Source organism: Pygoscelis adeliae, unplaced genomic scaffold (genome assembly GCF_000699105.1).
Source record: "Pygoscelis adeliae isolate BGI_AS28 unplaced genomic scaffold, ASM69910v1 Scaffold15, whole genome shotgun sequence".
Classification (NCBI taxonomy): domain Eukaryota; kingdom Metazoa; phylum Chordata; class Aves; order Sphenisciformes; family Spheniscidae; genus Pygoscelis; species Pygoscelis adeliae.
The window spans coordinates 4,693,643-4,709,423 of record NW_008824988.1 but is presented as its reverse complement, the minus strand read 5'-3'; the positions used below and the strand labels follow the sequence as shown (position 1 = coordinate 4,709,423).

Sequence of the window (15,781 nt, the reverse complement as noted above, 5' to 3'; positions counted from 1 at the left end):
ATAAAAAGTTTTCAAGGGAATGGAAAATTAAAAAAAAAAAAGGGGATATTGTAATTCTGTGTAATTAAGCTTCATGGTCGACTTGTTTCTCTTTATAATCATATTTTGATTTACTGCTGTTTCTTTTTTGTCTGGCAATTCCCTTTTTATTACTGCCAGCTTTCCAGAAAATTAAATAATTATTTCAGAGATATATTTTGAATAGTAGCGATATGTACCATTTAAGGTATTCACTTTGATCTGTATTGAGCGAGTGTGCCATCTGGTGTCTATATAGCTGTCCTTACCTTTATTTAAAATAATTTTATGCCTGTGTGGTGCCATCAATAGAATATTTTTTCTGCCTTTTCACAAAGCAAAGGAAGTCAGAGGGATTTTTCTGCAACTGGTTTGATTATAACTTTTTCATTGGCAAAGGATGTTTATAACATTGAACTCAATAAGGATTGGGTGACATCATGGATTAAAAAGTGCTATCTTAGCAAAATGGTCATGGTTTGTGTTTAACAGGAGAGAGATCACATTATCTGTGCAGTTTCAACCTGTGTTTTTTTCTCAGGCTTTTGAAAATGTGCTTTATACATGCTCTTGATATATGCTTGCTTTATACATGCTCTTGATAATTAGCACAATGATTTCATTAGGTTACTTTTTTGGTAGTAGTGGAAATTTTCCCAATTCTGTTTTCTGAGTGTTCTGCTCTGATGATGTTTCATATCAGTCATCTTCTGTTCTGTAGTAATGAAATGACTCCTTGCCATGACCTCGTTGTTTGGAATGATTCCATAACATTCTGATATTTACTACTTTCTTCTATTTTTTTGTCTTTAGATTCTCCCTAACAAGTATATTTTAAAGGCTGTATGAGTAGGAGGGTTAGGGTTAGAAAGTTTTTGATATGTGTGATACGTATCAATGAACCATAGTTTGGTACAAGGTAAAACTGTGGAAGTTTATTATTAATATTAATGAGTCAACTATAAGGTGACATAAGATGAAAATGACTGAAGCATTTAGATAGGAAACAGAATTAAAACACACTTGTATTCTTATGCTGACCCTCTTTGCTGTGTATTTCATGTAGCTGCATGTCTTTCTAGAGCAGTCACTGTAGCTGCAGGTCAGTCACGGAAACAAAAATCAAATATGTGCTATTTCAGAGAAGAAATGTGAGATTTACGCATCTACAAAAGTCAAAGCATCTTAAGTTCTTCACATTTGGCCCTCTAATAATTACAACACAAAACAACATCTACAAACTTTTTACACAATAAAGAAATCATCATAGTACCAATAGTTTTAAGTCAGGTGTGTCTTTAGTGATTTAATCAATTTTTTAATGTGAAATCTGTGACAAGTTTTGAATTATTTATATCAGATTCTCAAATGAAAATGCACACCTTCCTAATGATATCATGTGCCCCCAAACTCCAGGAGCACTTGGAGTACTGACTGAATTTCCTGTGCTGACCTTTACAAAGAAAGGTAATATCTCACGGTGCCAGCACTGTTAGCAGTATCAGAAACTCAGTGCTGAAAAGAAGAGCCCTATGTATATGACAGTATTGTTTCTGTGACATCCAAGAGGTATAGACGCACCAGCATAATAAGGATCATCTTTCCTGTCTATTAGCAGAAGCAGTACGTGCTAACGTAGTGAAACCCCTGAATTTACACAGATATAACGGCATAAGCAGATGTGCTGGGCCTCTGCTGCCTTTGTGTGTGTGTGCAAACAATTAAAAGAAATTCTGACCAAGTAATACATTAAACAAAGGAGAAACTGGGAGCAGTGCTCTCTACTGTGATGTTTGAAATAGTTGGCAGAATGAATATGACTTCTGCAAATGACTGGGAATCTCTTAAGTTCTGTTAAGTATCATTGTGCTCTAACCTCTCTTGGGTTTAAATTCACTTTCTCAAATAACTTTTTGGAATTGCCATGCAGAAATCACCATTGGTTTACTGAAAAACAAAGTGACAGAGCAGATCAAATCCAGAAGCTGTGCTAGTTCACCTTATGTGAAGTAGATTTGAAGCATTGCTGCTAACCACAGATGTGTTCAGTATTGTAATACTGATAACACCTGTGTATCTTCTTGTGTAAAAGAAGAAATTACATAGGTGACAGTAAAAATTTTTATCCTCCAGGAGTACTTCAGGAAATGCTCAATATTTAAGAGGAGCACTTGTGACCCTTGGGAATCGCCTCCCCCCTTGTGGTCAGTTGACAAGGTCTTGGTTTTCCTTTTCTTTGAGCTGGCAAAGCAAAACCGCTCCAGGAGAACGTTCTACATTCTGTTGCTGTCTTTGGATGAACTGATTTAAAGCACATGTCTTACAGACAAAGGAGAGAGGCATAACGATGTGGTTTGCTGACAGCCATGGTGGTTTTGGGTCATGTGGGCACCCATTCTGTCACGTTTACCATTCTGCTTTCATGCTTTGAAACTAACATATCAACTTTTTGCATCTGTGAGTGACAGCAGTCAGTCTGTTTCCTTTGCGGCTTTGCCTTGCTCCTTTGTTTCCTTTGCTGTTTTGCAAACAGTCTCTTTCCTTTCAGAGAGTGTCGGACTCATCCTAGGCTTTATTGGTCCCTTACAGATGTCTTTCATTTGTCTCATGTATGAAATTTATTTTTCTGAGAATATTCAAAATCTTAAGTCAATGCATTAGCTAATCTTTTACATTTTACATATGTTTCATATTGTTGTCCAGTTGTTACTGAGTTGCTTATGAACAACTTGAATGTGAAATTTAAGTGTTCGCTTCTAGCTTTTCCATGCCCAAAATGGAGACTCCCACTTCAGTCTTTCTTCTTCTCCTGCTTTTGGGTTGACAATTTGATCCCATTGTTGATCACATTTTTCCCTCAACATTTGTCATTCCATTTTGGACAGTTTTTTTAACTGTCTGGTTTTCCAAGTATCTTGAGTACAGTATTTCATTCCGTGAGTTGGAATCACATTATCCCCACACTCTACTGATTTCTTGTCCATATATCTTCTAAAAATGTCACCCTAGTTCCATATCACTCACACATTTGATCCACGTCATGTTGTATCATTTGTTGCTTCAGCATGCATTATTCATTTCTTATGTTAGTATTCTGTTTTTCATATTTCAGAATTTATGTCCTAATTCTTTTTAATTCCCTAAGCTGATATGCAGCTTGCCACGCCACAACAGTAGAATGCTGCACACAACAGATGCATACTTGTGTCACAAAACATGATGGCTGAAAGAAACCCATTTTTTATTTAGCTTTCCCTTGCCCTAGTTCTCCTAATTTCTTCCTGTTTTTTAGAGGCATTCCCTAACATTCATTCTTAATTGTGTTTTATTATATATGATAAAATACTATATATTTTATGGAATATTTTAGTAACTGTCAGCTTAGATCATTACAAATTAAATTAGAGAGGGGCAAGCAAATGCTGGGTTTTTTCTACTTCTCTTTCTTTTCAGGTTTGATAGCTATTTGCATGTCATGTCCATCACTGTTTCTCTGCAGGTAGTCTGGTAATGTTTTGTGTGAATTTTTAAAACATTGGAGAGGCAAGAGGCAGGTTTGGGGTTTTTTTCCCAAATTTTGAATGCGAAGTCAGGAGTAAATGAAATAACTCAGAGGAATGGTGTATGATTTAATACTGTGGGATGGTTCTCCAACTTCCATAGATGACAAGCTTTGAAGTAAAAGACCAGAAGGGACGTTTTAATCTTTAGGTTTCATTTACCCAGAGCATTACTCTTTTCTGAGGGAGGACGTTAAGATTGCTGTGAAGGCTAAAGCTTAGTAGGATATTCTTCGAAAAGGTGGCCTACTTTCACCTCGATGATTTCATTGAACCAAATGGCTCAGTCTGTTTATCTGAGGAACATCATTTTAAGCGATTTTAAAGAGTTTAATTAGAAGTCAGTTTGCTGACGTATAGAGGTGTTTTTTCCCCTCAAAATATTATGCTAAAAATTTATCTATATTATTTTTAACTTTTTAATCAATTTTTTTTTTAGTTTAAAAATACTTTCATTTTATGCTTGCATCTTAATTTTAATTCATTGATCTTTCTTGCTCTGCTCAGATTATTGTGGGATGTATTGCTAATGAAATAAGACTTTTTCATTTCTGTTCAGTGTAAGGTATGTTCTTTGTGACACAACAGAGAGATCTTTTGACTGTTTCTTTATTTCAGAAAAGAATAGCTTTTAACTTGGTTTTCTAACAAAAATAAGTTATGCAGTTGCCTACCATTCTAGTAATATTGTCTCTAGTAACCTGTTGACCCATTATGGCAAGATTTGATAGAGAGGTATGTATGCCTAAGGTAATTAAGTTCTTGGGTATTTTGTAGAGCAGCTGGATAGGAAGGATGAGTGCTGAGTAAGGAAGAGGTTTTAGTCACGAGTTCAGTTACCTTTGTGTTTGGTCTCTCGCTGTCCAGTGTAGAGCACGTGTAGTTTGGAACCTGTCCTAGTATGTCCTCACTTCAGCTTGGGAACACAGGGAGAACTTGGGAATATGGTGAGAGACATGGTTTGAATGTAGTAGAGAAGGAGAGGTTAAGAAGTCACCAGAGAAGGGGAAGAATAGGAATATTATGGTATAGTATTAGGAAGGCAAATTCGACTGGTTTGGCTGGTTTTAGCATGTATTTATTTATTTTTATTTTTAAGGGCCCTAATTGTAAAAGGATATGAAATGAAAAATAGTATCTGCCTTGTGTGTCATGATTACAACCTTGGCATAAGTTTGTCTGATTTTCTGGGGTAGTTAAGGCTGTATAGGATCAGTACTTAATTAGCCCTTAGCTACAGGCATATAATTTATTTGTCAACAGAAATCTTAAGTTGCCCATGTAGTAACCAGAATGTAGGTGCCTGCATGGTGGTTCTATTGATGCTGTGGGATCTAAAGCTCAGTAGCTGGAATCCTCCTGTTAATAGCAGGGAAGTGTCTGAGCACATAGCACACTTATCTCTTACTTGAGTGCACATCGAATGAATTCCAGAGCTGTGCAAGTATAGAACTTAGGATAAGACACAACCAAAGACTTGCCAAACAGCTGTCATTAAATGTCAACATTTGAAATATTTGTTTACAGAAACTTTTTACTTCTACATGTAGAAAATTATATAGTTACATATTTTGAACCACATTCCATTGTTCAGTACTTTTTTTGATTCCTGTCCTAAAGTGGCATCTTGAGGCAGTTGCCATGTATGGGTTGCATCTGTCTAATCCAGATCTAGCTGTGTTTTGTTCTGGACTGAGTTGTCCATTTCAAATGGTCGATATTTTAGAGCATATCTACCTTTTGCCATGAAACAAAAAACCTGCTGGGATAGCACTGGCATTAATGGGGTTTTTGCTTGGGTGCTGATAACAGGACTTTTTCCTTTCCTGGAAAGGAGCACTTTGGAAATGCAGGGACAAATTTCACAAAACTGACTTGCTCTGTTTTATGATATAGAGAAGTCATAAATTGAAGGTATCTCTATACTATTGAATTGCCGAGTGTTTTGATTAAAAAATCACTGCCTTTATATGCATCTTATACTGGATCAACATCTCTGTTTCCAAATAAGTTCTGAATATGAACAAGTTAATCTCAGTTGTAGTATTTACCATTGGACATATATAATAATACTGTTCCTTTAAGCTTTTCTTTTATAAGAAATTTTAAATTGTTTATGGGAAGTACATGCAGCTCTAATATTTGATGCTTATAATCTCTTATGTTCTGATTCTGAGCCCAGTAGTGACAGAAATTATTCAAAGCATTTTAAAATGAAAATACAGTACTTTGAGGCAAACAGCAATGAAAAATACTGGACAAAGTAATCCAGGTTTATCTGATTCTTTTCTGTGAATCTGTAAGGTAGTGAAAACATATGTAAAATTACAAATGCCTAATTACAGCAAGGCTATTGTTGAAAATCACGGAATATTCAATTTTCAGTTGTGAATTTGATGTTATTTTCCATTGTGAATGCTGCCAATAGGATAATGATTCTGAGCAGAAGTTAGCATTGCAAATATGTTTAAGTGTAGAAATCAGTTTGGAAAAACATTAATGTAAAATTCTGTTACTTTAAAAGCATATAAAATATCCTACAGATGTGTATGTCAAAGGTGTTGATTTTAATGTTAGTTTTCTAGTGATTGTCAAACAGATTCAAGTACGTTTGAAGGTTTAGAAATCTTAACATAGGTCTAATCTAATGGAAGCATAATGCGGGCATAATTAATGTGACATTCCTTGTCATATACATCACACATTATATAGCAGACAGATGAAAAACAACATTTTCTTGACAAAGGTGACTAAAGTATTCATAAATCTCGTCTCTGTTTTGCTGAAATTTAAATATGATTCATCACTTCTTAAAATATAGTTATTAACTTGTAATCTTTTCCACTTAGGGTAAAAATTAATTTCATTCTTACCTATATTTCCACATTATGTATCAGTTTTCAAGATGGCATTATTCTGACTTTACAAAGCATGCATTATTGTCTCTTGCTGCTTAAACATGGAGAATGAGGACCATAACACTGCATATATTGGCATGCACTTTTACACCTACTTCTTTCTTATCTTTGCCTACCATTATTCAGCAGGGCCTACATGGCTTAAAATTGTCAAAGTTTGTAAGTGTTCTTAGGACTAATGCCAGAAATTGAAAGTAGTAAAATTGGCAGTTAATGTGCTGATGTCTGATCAAACTTTTTTTCATCTAGTTTTAATTTACAGTGACTTTGGGTTATGTAACATGTAGTTGACATGTAGCCCATGTTACGTTAATACCTCTAATGTTACACTGATGAATTCAGTTACTTGTAATAAATTGGTTCTTCCAGATTTGGACTCTTGGGTATCTACTGTGTGGCTTGTGGAAGGTAGAACACCTCAATTATGACTGTGTTACTAAATGTATAGTAAATATTGATATGTATTAAGTAGATAGGGTTTTACAATTTTTTATAAATCATCTTTAGGGAAATGTGAAAGAGAACCTCAGTGGTAATTAAAGTATTCTGAAGAGGCACAAAATAGACTAGTGCTTTCCATTCCACTACATTCCTTTCTACTACAGAGTTAACTCTTGCCTAAAGACAAAAAAACCTTCCCAACAGTATGTTATTAATATGCGCAGATCAAAAGCTGCGTAGTTAGAAAGGTATGGATGTGTTGAAGTGGCAGGTTTATTTACAGTATAACTATATTTAAATGTGTAAAATAGTTTAAAATAGTGAACAGTCTTAATTTGAAACTAGTATAAATCCCCTTCAAAGAGGACCCCAAACAGGAGAAACATGGTATTACTAGCTTCTTCAGAATTGGATTTATGGCTGCTTGTAATTCTCAACTGGCTGAAGATTTTTCTGATCAGCTGGTTTTTACTTTTTCTGAGATGAACACTAGCTGCTTCAAAAAAGGTTTTAAGAAATTGTTAAGTAGGCAGTATTGTGGGTTTTTTTTTTTTTTTTAATCATGTGGCAAATGACTTCCTAAGATGATGGTTTCCTCCCAGAAAAACAAGCATTTTAAAGTTTATTTTATTAGTGTCAAAGTATCAGACATTGTGGGTTAGTGGAATAGTATCTGATGTTTTTCATTTCCTTCTGCATCCCTTCTAATTTTCTTTCCTTGTTAAACAAGGGAGAGAGAGTGTGATATTGTCAGCTTGTGGCAGTTATTTTATGCCTGCAGGTTATAATGCTGCTATTTCAGGGATAAAATCATAGTGACTGAAACTGGACTCGTGCGAGTTGCATGTAGTTACTTAGAGCTGCTTGTAAACCTTTGCTGTTTGCTGTTACAGCTCCTGGAAACTTCTTTTCCTTGACACTGTTGGTATTTAGATTTTTTGGCCAACTGCAATACTGAAATGATTTCCACTTTTTGTATTACCCGTTCCATCTGTTTTGTACCAGTCATATGTTGGTATATGCTGCAGCTTTATGAGCATCTGCCATATACCCATTATACTGAGCTTCAGTTTGAAAGCTTTAATTCTTGCTTACTCCTCAAAAGCTGTAAGAATTATTTTCTGTTTCTGTCTTGATGAAGTTTTTTAATTTTGATTCTTTTTTTTTTTAATCCAATCACTTGGCTTACAAATAGAGCACTTCTAAGTGCTCAAGAAATTTACTGTAATATACTGTTCATATCAATTTTCAAATTATGCATTTTAGTATTGGGAAGTTTGTGCAAAGTCTGTAAGATTTGTAATTCTGGTGGCTGTCTTTTTTAGAATAAGGCTCTGCATGCTCAGGTCAACAAACGTATTTATATTTATTTTTTGGCTAGTTCTGTAGATTTGTATCCAGAATCTGAAGCTGTTGTTCTAATATCTGTTATTGTAGTTGTCTTGCAGTGGTTCTGTAGTTAATGCTTTAAATTATTTCCTCTGGTATGTTTTTGTTGTTATTATGAATAATAGATAAATAGAAAAACCACTATGCTACCTAATACTGAATTTTAAATATATTTTCTTCTAGAGAACTAGAGGACGAAAACGAAGCTTTGTGCCTGAAGAAGAAAAAGCTGAGGTTGGAATATAGCGTTTTGTTTGTTTTGGTTTTGTTTGTTTTTTTTAACAGTTTCATAAAAAAAATTAAACTTTGGGCTGAAGTGTTACTTTCAGTGCTATAATTGAAAATATTTGCTTTCCTTCTCTCCTTTCCCCCCCATTCCTTTCTTTTTCCTTCTGCTATGACAGGAACGGATTCCCAGAGAAAGAAGACAACGACAGTCTGTTTTACAGAAGAAGCCCAAGTCGGAGGATTTAAGGACTGAATGTGCTACCTGCAAAGGGACTGGAGACAATGAAAATCTAGTCAGGTAAGTTTGATGCTCTGACCTTATGAGGAATTCAAGTTCCATCTTCATCACTTCGTCATTGTGATTATAACACAGAAAATGTGCTTTTTAAAAAAAACAAACAAAATCCTATTTAGGGGAAACATTACATCAGAAATATTGACTTGATTCACTTATTGACCTGCCAAACACATTTACACTGTGGATTAAAATGTAAATAACCAAGATAATCTATTTTTCTAAGACAAGAGAATTAATTTGCTCTTGTCAGGGTGAATTGTCAATGTTTTAGAGCAGGTCAGAAAGATAAACAAACCAGCAATTTAATGATATTAAAGCTACAGGAGCATCCTAGAAGTAATTATATTAGGATCATTAACAATTTTATGACCTGAAATGTGGATTATAAGGAATTTATGTTTTTAAAAATGTATTAATGCTACCTCCATTAATGCAGATCATGAAAGGGTTTGATAATCATGTCTCTTATCTGAAACAGAAGTGAAAAAAAAATTTGTTGAATCGTGTTTTAGTAGGTGCAGAAATCTAATTAAACAGAATAGTTGCCATTGAATAGCTACTGTTGACCACAACTTCTGCTGATTTTGACTTTATAGCTGGCATTGTGACCTCTTTGCGAAGCTGTAGAAACTGCTCGCAATTCTTGAAAGAAGAATAATGGAGCTTAGCAACTAGAAAGCAGATTTTAATTGAATCTACTGAGCTTTCATTAAAATGATCTCGTAATAAGTTCAGATAAAAAATAGCATTGTATTTAGGTCCTGTATGCTTCAACTACATTTTTCTGGACAAGATCTCCTCTTTAGCTCAGATATAATTATTGTTTTTAACTGGAAGGATTAATACATCTTTTAATTTATTTCAAGGAATCAGTTACGAGAAAAGTCAGAATCAATGATAGAGGCAAGCAACACATAGCTTTAGAATCAGAATGTGTCCCACGTACGGATGTCTTGTACTCAGAATAGCTGATTTTAGTATCAATTACAGCATATGATTTACTGTAGAAGTTGATACAATTTCAAGGGCTGTGTGCCAGATTGTATTTTTATTTCCAGATTGGAGGCAGAGTGCCTGTATGAGCTCATCAGTAACTGTGTGATTCTCTTACACAGACAAGCTACTGCTGCTAGGTACTCCTAGATCTTGCTCACTACTAGACTGTGAAATAGAGGCAGGATGTTACAGTGATTGCTGATACAGTTATACTGATGAGAACTGATGGCAACAGTTTTTAACTGTCCACAACAAGATAAAGGGCTTTCTTCAGCCCTATTGTTGGAAAGAAATAAAAGATGCAGGAAAACCATTTTGTTGTGGGAAGGAATCCTGGGAACAACATGTACTGTGCTTTACTGTGAAAAAGGCAGTGAATTAGTTTTCTTCTTCAGGCTTTTTCTAGAAGTGTTAAATACCACATTTTGAAGACATAAAGGATAAGATGAGAAAATGCTGTGAAGAACTGTATATTTAAGTTGCAATTAAAAAATATGGTAGCAAATTAGTGGTATGTCTTGCTTACTAGGTGAAAAGATTTTAGTAGTAATTTAGGTGGGCCAAAAATAAGCATACTACATGCCAAAGCCCAACAAATTCTCTCATAAACCATCCTTATAATTAGGCTTGGAAACAGAGGAGTAATCCTGCATGGGAGGAGAGAAAAGGAGATTCTTATGTTCTAATCCTTTGTTCATACTTCTCTGAAAAATATTTTCTTAAATATTCTGCCTTATTTTCCATATTAGTTTTTTAAAAAGATTATGAATTTAAAACTTGCTTTTCTTCAGATAATTCCTATAAATAGCTGCAATTTTATCCAAATTAGGTGACCACTGCTTCTAAAGTGTCGTGGAGGCTTATTTTTGATAATTACTAAACGATGTGAAAGTATTTAGTAAATTTGAATTTCTTTAGTATTATTTTTAGTTCTTAAAGCTGTATTTCTTTTGATGAGAGTAAATTCAGGTACTGTAATAAGATGCTAGCTACGAGATAGGCTTTCTGCTATGCAGCCAAAGCTGTATAGGGGTGTGATCCACAAAGTGTTGCAACGTCAGAGAAAGTTTTCAGAATCCTTTTTTCTCTTACGTTGTCACAAAGTAAGGGAAGCAGGCTTCTGCCTGCACTGCTGCTTTTTCCTGCCTGTACCATCACACAAGACTCCTTTGTGGTAGTAGAAATAGAGCGTTATTTTAAATGCAAGCTGGTAGGGCTCCTTGTAAGCAAGAGATGTTTAGGAGGGAAAACAGAAGTATTTTTTCAATATCCATTTTGTTTGGCACTGCCTGTTATTAAAGCCAAAACTTTCTCAGAAAACTAGTGATCTTTGTCATCATCTTTGCTCTTCACTCAACAAATGTTTTGTAATTACTGGATTTTATTTTCACCCTTTCCTACCCATCTGTAACTAAAAAAAGGGAGGTTTGTGGGGATGTTATAGAAGAGATTTCTGAATGTGAAAGTTGATCACTAAGTTAAATGGAAATATGCAACTGCTGAAACTGCATATTTAAGGATTAATCTTGATGGGCCTTCTAGCTTCTCCTGCTGTGTGTTACCTCAAACGGGGCTGGTTACATGACTCTTAAACAATCTGCTTTTAAAAATCGTAGGTTCTTCTAAAATTTATGCGGCGCTCTCACTTTAGAGTTGCTGAGTAAGGATTACAGGAAGATAAGCAATTATTTCTTATTTCAAAGAATGCAGCAGAGTATTTAGTAATGAATCTGGAATAAAAAAATATTAAATTGTTTAACTAGTTATTACTGTTTGACTAATGGAGATTCTTTTTTTTTTTTTAATCTCCATTTTAGGTGCTTGTGTGTAGCATTGGATGCCTGAGGGATTTTGTTACCTGTTCAGTGTCTTTACTTAACCTGTTGTTCATATAGTTTAAAATATTCAAATAATTGCCTGTGAAATTACTTAAAATTCTTCCTAAAAAAATACGTTTCATTCTAATAAGTTATAATAGTTCATTAATTGGCTGAAGTTTGCCTTAGTGACTATAGTTTTGTACCAAAAAAAGTGATTAAAGTTAGAATATCTTTAATTATTAGCTTTTGTCTAAAACATATTGTCATGTTCCCTACTTCTATATGTGCTAGTAGTTGCCATATGTATATATTATAGACATGCCAGAACAGTGCTTTTTTAATCACTGATGTCAGATTATATAGACCATTTCAGAATAGTAGCATGCACTAGAACTGAAAGTTTTAAGGTTTTGTGCTTTTGTCCACAAAAAAGGATCAGTCTTGTGATCCTTTTGTGATACGCTTTTTTTAAAAGAATTTACAGTGAATTTATTTTATAAGTTCTTTTATATGCATCTGTGTAAGTTTTACTGAACTAAATACTTCTGCAATTTTCACCCTTTACAAGATTAGTGAGTGGCATAGTCAAGATTTACAAATTAGTCAGACAGTGAAAAGTTAATTGAAAACATTTACTCAAATGAGGCAAAGTCTGATCTGTAACATTATAAATGACAGTAAGGAAGCTATATCTGTAATTAGAGAAAAGTGTGGATTTTGAATATCTTTTTACTCAAATGAACTCTAATTGAGTTTTGAGAGGAATAGTAGTAAAATATGGAGGGTGTTTAGTATTTTATATTTGACACAGATAGGTTTCATGTAAGGCATGGAGACACTGCACTTTTTAAGAGATGAGAGTTCAGTGAAAAGAGTTATAATGTGCGCTTGAAGCTAAATTATTGTGAAACCAGAGGGTAGCTATAACAATATACTGCTCAGTCTTAAGGAGTAATCAAATATTGAAAATATTTGCTTGAAATTGAAGACTTATTTTGAAATGCGGGAGTTCCTAAAGCCTGATGTGAAAGATAAATTTTCTAACAAACTCAGAAAATAATTGTAAAGGATATATTTGTTTTTAGAGGTGACCTCTGCTGTTTGGTTTAGAAAACATTTATGTAACGATGCTTTTCTTTTGTTTCATTTTGTGAATCTTTTGAAGTTGTGTATAGTTTAGACATTCAGTAGGTTTCCTGAGTGCTTTATTACAGTCTTGCATGAATCACTTAGAATGATAGATCTTGCAAAGGAATCGTTTGATTCATAAGTATCTCCTCTTTTTTTGTGAGGCCATAACTCACTAATGCAAATCTTTAAAAATAGCTCCCTAATAGCTCCCTTTAGAACTTAACCATATTTAGTAGAAACATGGATGAGGAAGTATATTTCAGGTGGCTCAATATGTAATAGGTAAAGCTTGCCCTCCATCTTGCACCGTACTCCAGAGTAAGTGATTGTACCATTGTACACACAAAGTGCTTATAGCACAGTATTACTGTCCGTTCCGTTTTGGTAAAAGAAAAAATTAAGATTAATTGTGTATTTTATTTTAATATTTAAAACAGTTTTTTAAGGAAGAATCCACAGGCTAATCTAGTTTAAAATCTTCCAAGGGAAGACTACTAAATGACTTCACTTCTAAAGAAGTGGCCTCTTCAACTGCTGCTATTAAAAAAATAATATTCTAGCTTCAGTTGTTGGCTTTAAGATGTGCTTGGGTAATACTTAGGAATATAGTGCATTAGATAAAATTGATACCTCAATACTAGATCTGAGAAAAGCAGAGTAAAATTAGAATATTGTTTATGTATGGGGCAAAATCATATGTGACCAGGTTAAAGAAATCTCTGAAAAAGCATTAGACTTCTTCATCCCACAATTTAGAGCAAGCATATAGTAATACATTCTTTTATAGTTTTGTGTATTGAATTTTTATGCTTTTATTTTCAATTAAGTTAGAATTTTCCATTTCGTTTGATTTGCAGCAACTGAGGCAAAATTATTGCTTCAGCATTACAGAGAGGGTAAAATAGACTAAGGTCATGTATTTGAAAGAATATAGAATAGAATTTTTTGAAAACATAGATCTGAATGCTGGTTATAAAGTATTGAAAAAGCATAAAGCTGCAAAGCAAATTATTAAGCATGTATGTAGTATTTATTTTTAATGCAGATGTTTACTAGGAAATACGCAATTGTGAAAATATTTATTTTTCCCAATATACTAAGTCTCACGTTTCAAGGAAGTGTAATGTTATGCATGTGCAGTCAGTGTATCAAGGCAGGCCTGAAAGGGGAAGGTGAGGAGTAGGAAGGGAGAAAGAAGAAAACATATGCAGTGTCATATTTACTAAAGAAAAAAACTTTTGAGTAAAATTGACTATTTTACTCAAAAAATAAAATAGTTTACAAATAATTTACAAATCAAGTAAAATTGATTTGTCATATCTTTGAGTCATCAAATCATACTATAACTGAGAATTGTTAAAATGTATGCAACATCTGTAATTCTGGTGCTACAAATGTATGTATCAAATTCAGGATGATAATTTATACTGTATAAAGGATTGAGTCCTTAGCTGCACAAAGTGATCTACTTCAATTCTGGTTTTGACAGAAAGTATGTTCTAGACAGGCTCTTCTGAATCCTCTGGAAATTTTCTCTCTGAAACTGTTACTCACTGTATTTCCTTAATTGCGTTTGTCTTGTATAGGTTCATCTTTGCATTTTTGTTGCTTACATTTCCATACAGAGGGCATGCCAGCCTTCAAGTTAAGGATTTCTTCCTTATCTGTTAGCTGCTAGTTTTGAAGCTCTGCATGAGCTGAAGTTTATTCCAGAGCAAACACATTAATTATTAATTACTTTGAATGCACTGCAACAAAATTAACAATCCATCATAGTAATTGAAAGCCTATGATTTACAGTAGTTTTAGAAGTTTAAGGCTGCTAATGTAGAGATTAATCTCAAGGAAAATGTTAGTTAATTCAGCCACAATTTGCAACAATCTTATGTTTTACAGAGGATTACAAATGCATTATTTTCTTGGAATGAACTACTTGGATGAAAGGAAACTTAAAATTCAGTTGTGTAGTTTATTTCTGCTATATAATTTACAGGGATTAATTCTGCATATTAAGTTTTTTAATTGCTTAAGTTACCTGTTAGATTTTTTTTTTCTGTAATATACCTTATTTTATTGCCTTCTAAAAAGTGTTTCTTTTTATGCTAGATAGCAGGATAATGCATACAATGACAAATGCACATTTTTGTTCAGAGGACTTTATTCAAACTGAATTACCTATGCTGCATTGCATTTTACTGTAAAATGCCACAGACTTTTCATTTTCAGGAAATTCATGTGCTAGGGCAGACATTCAAAAAAAGGTGTAGGCATTGTAAAACTCTTGTGAAGTACCTAAAAGTCAGGCATAGGTCTGGTAGCAAGACTCATACTGCTGTCATTCAGGACTTCTCTAGAAGCAGAGTGCTAGGCACGTTTGTATTTGGGCTACCCATCTACCTAAAGCTACATGCGCCTGGAACATTTGAAGTTGGAATGCAAAAAGTAGGACTGTTGAATATTCTGTTAATTGGGAACCAGTCTGTTTATCTGGTACCTAAAGGATTTCTTTAGTACATTTGTCTGTTATTTTCCTGAAATGAGACAGCAGAATCTGAATTGAAGCCCATATTGGTTTTTTTCCCCTGATTATTTTGCTGGTTAGCTCTTAAGGAAATTTAAGCTATTTAAAGAATAGAAGCCCAGGTCTTCAGATACTGATTTTGTGTTCCATCTCTGGTTTGATTCTTGGTACTATATGAACTTGAAGGAACTGTCTTAAAAGTAGCCTGTGTAGGAGTGACCCAAAACTGAAATTTTGGAGATATTGCTGTGATTAAAAAAACTTGTTTCCATTCAATTCTGCATTATCAGAATTGGGAAAGCCGGGTTGGGAAATATGCACAGGACTATCTAATGTTATTTCTGTGTAAAGCTTAGCATTGAGCCTTCATTTTGAAAAAAGAGAGTAAAACTGCATGAAAGGTTATTCTGCCTACCTGAGCCTTCTGATCAAGTGCAGATACAGCAAAGGACGATTTCCGT

At 34.0% G+C, this 15,781-nt stretch overlaps 1 protein-coding gene across 1 annotated transcript in view; it reads left to right on the top strand.

Moving 5' to 3' along the window:
• The window catches only part of PHF14 (PHD finger protein 14), a 180,426-nt gene that overhangs the window by 73,825 nt on the left and 90,820 nt on the right, over positions 1-15,781 (top strand). Inside the window, 2 exon segments of the mRNA XM_009326125.1 lie at positions 8,510-8,560; positions 8,731-8,852. Coding sequence (XP_009324400.1) covers positions 8,510-8,560; positions 8,731-8,852 — 173 coding nt within the window.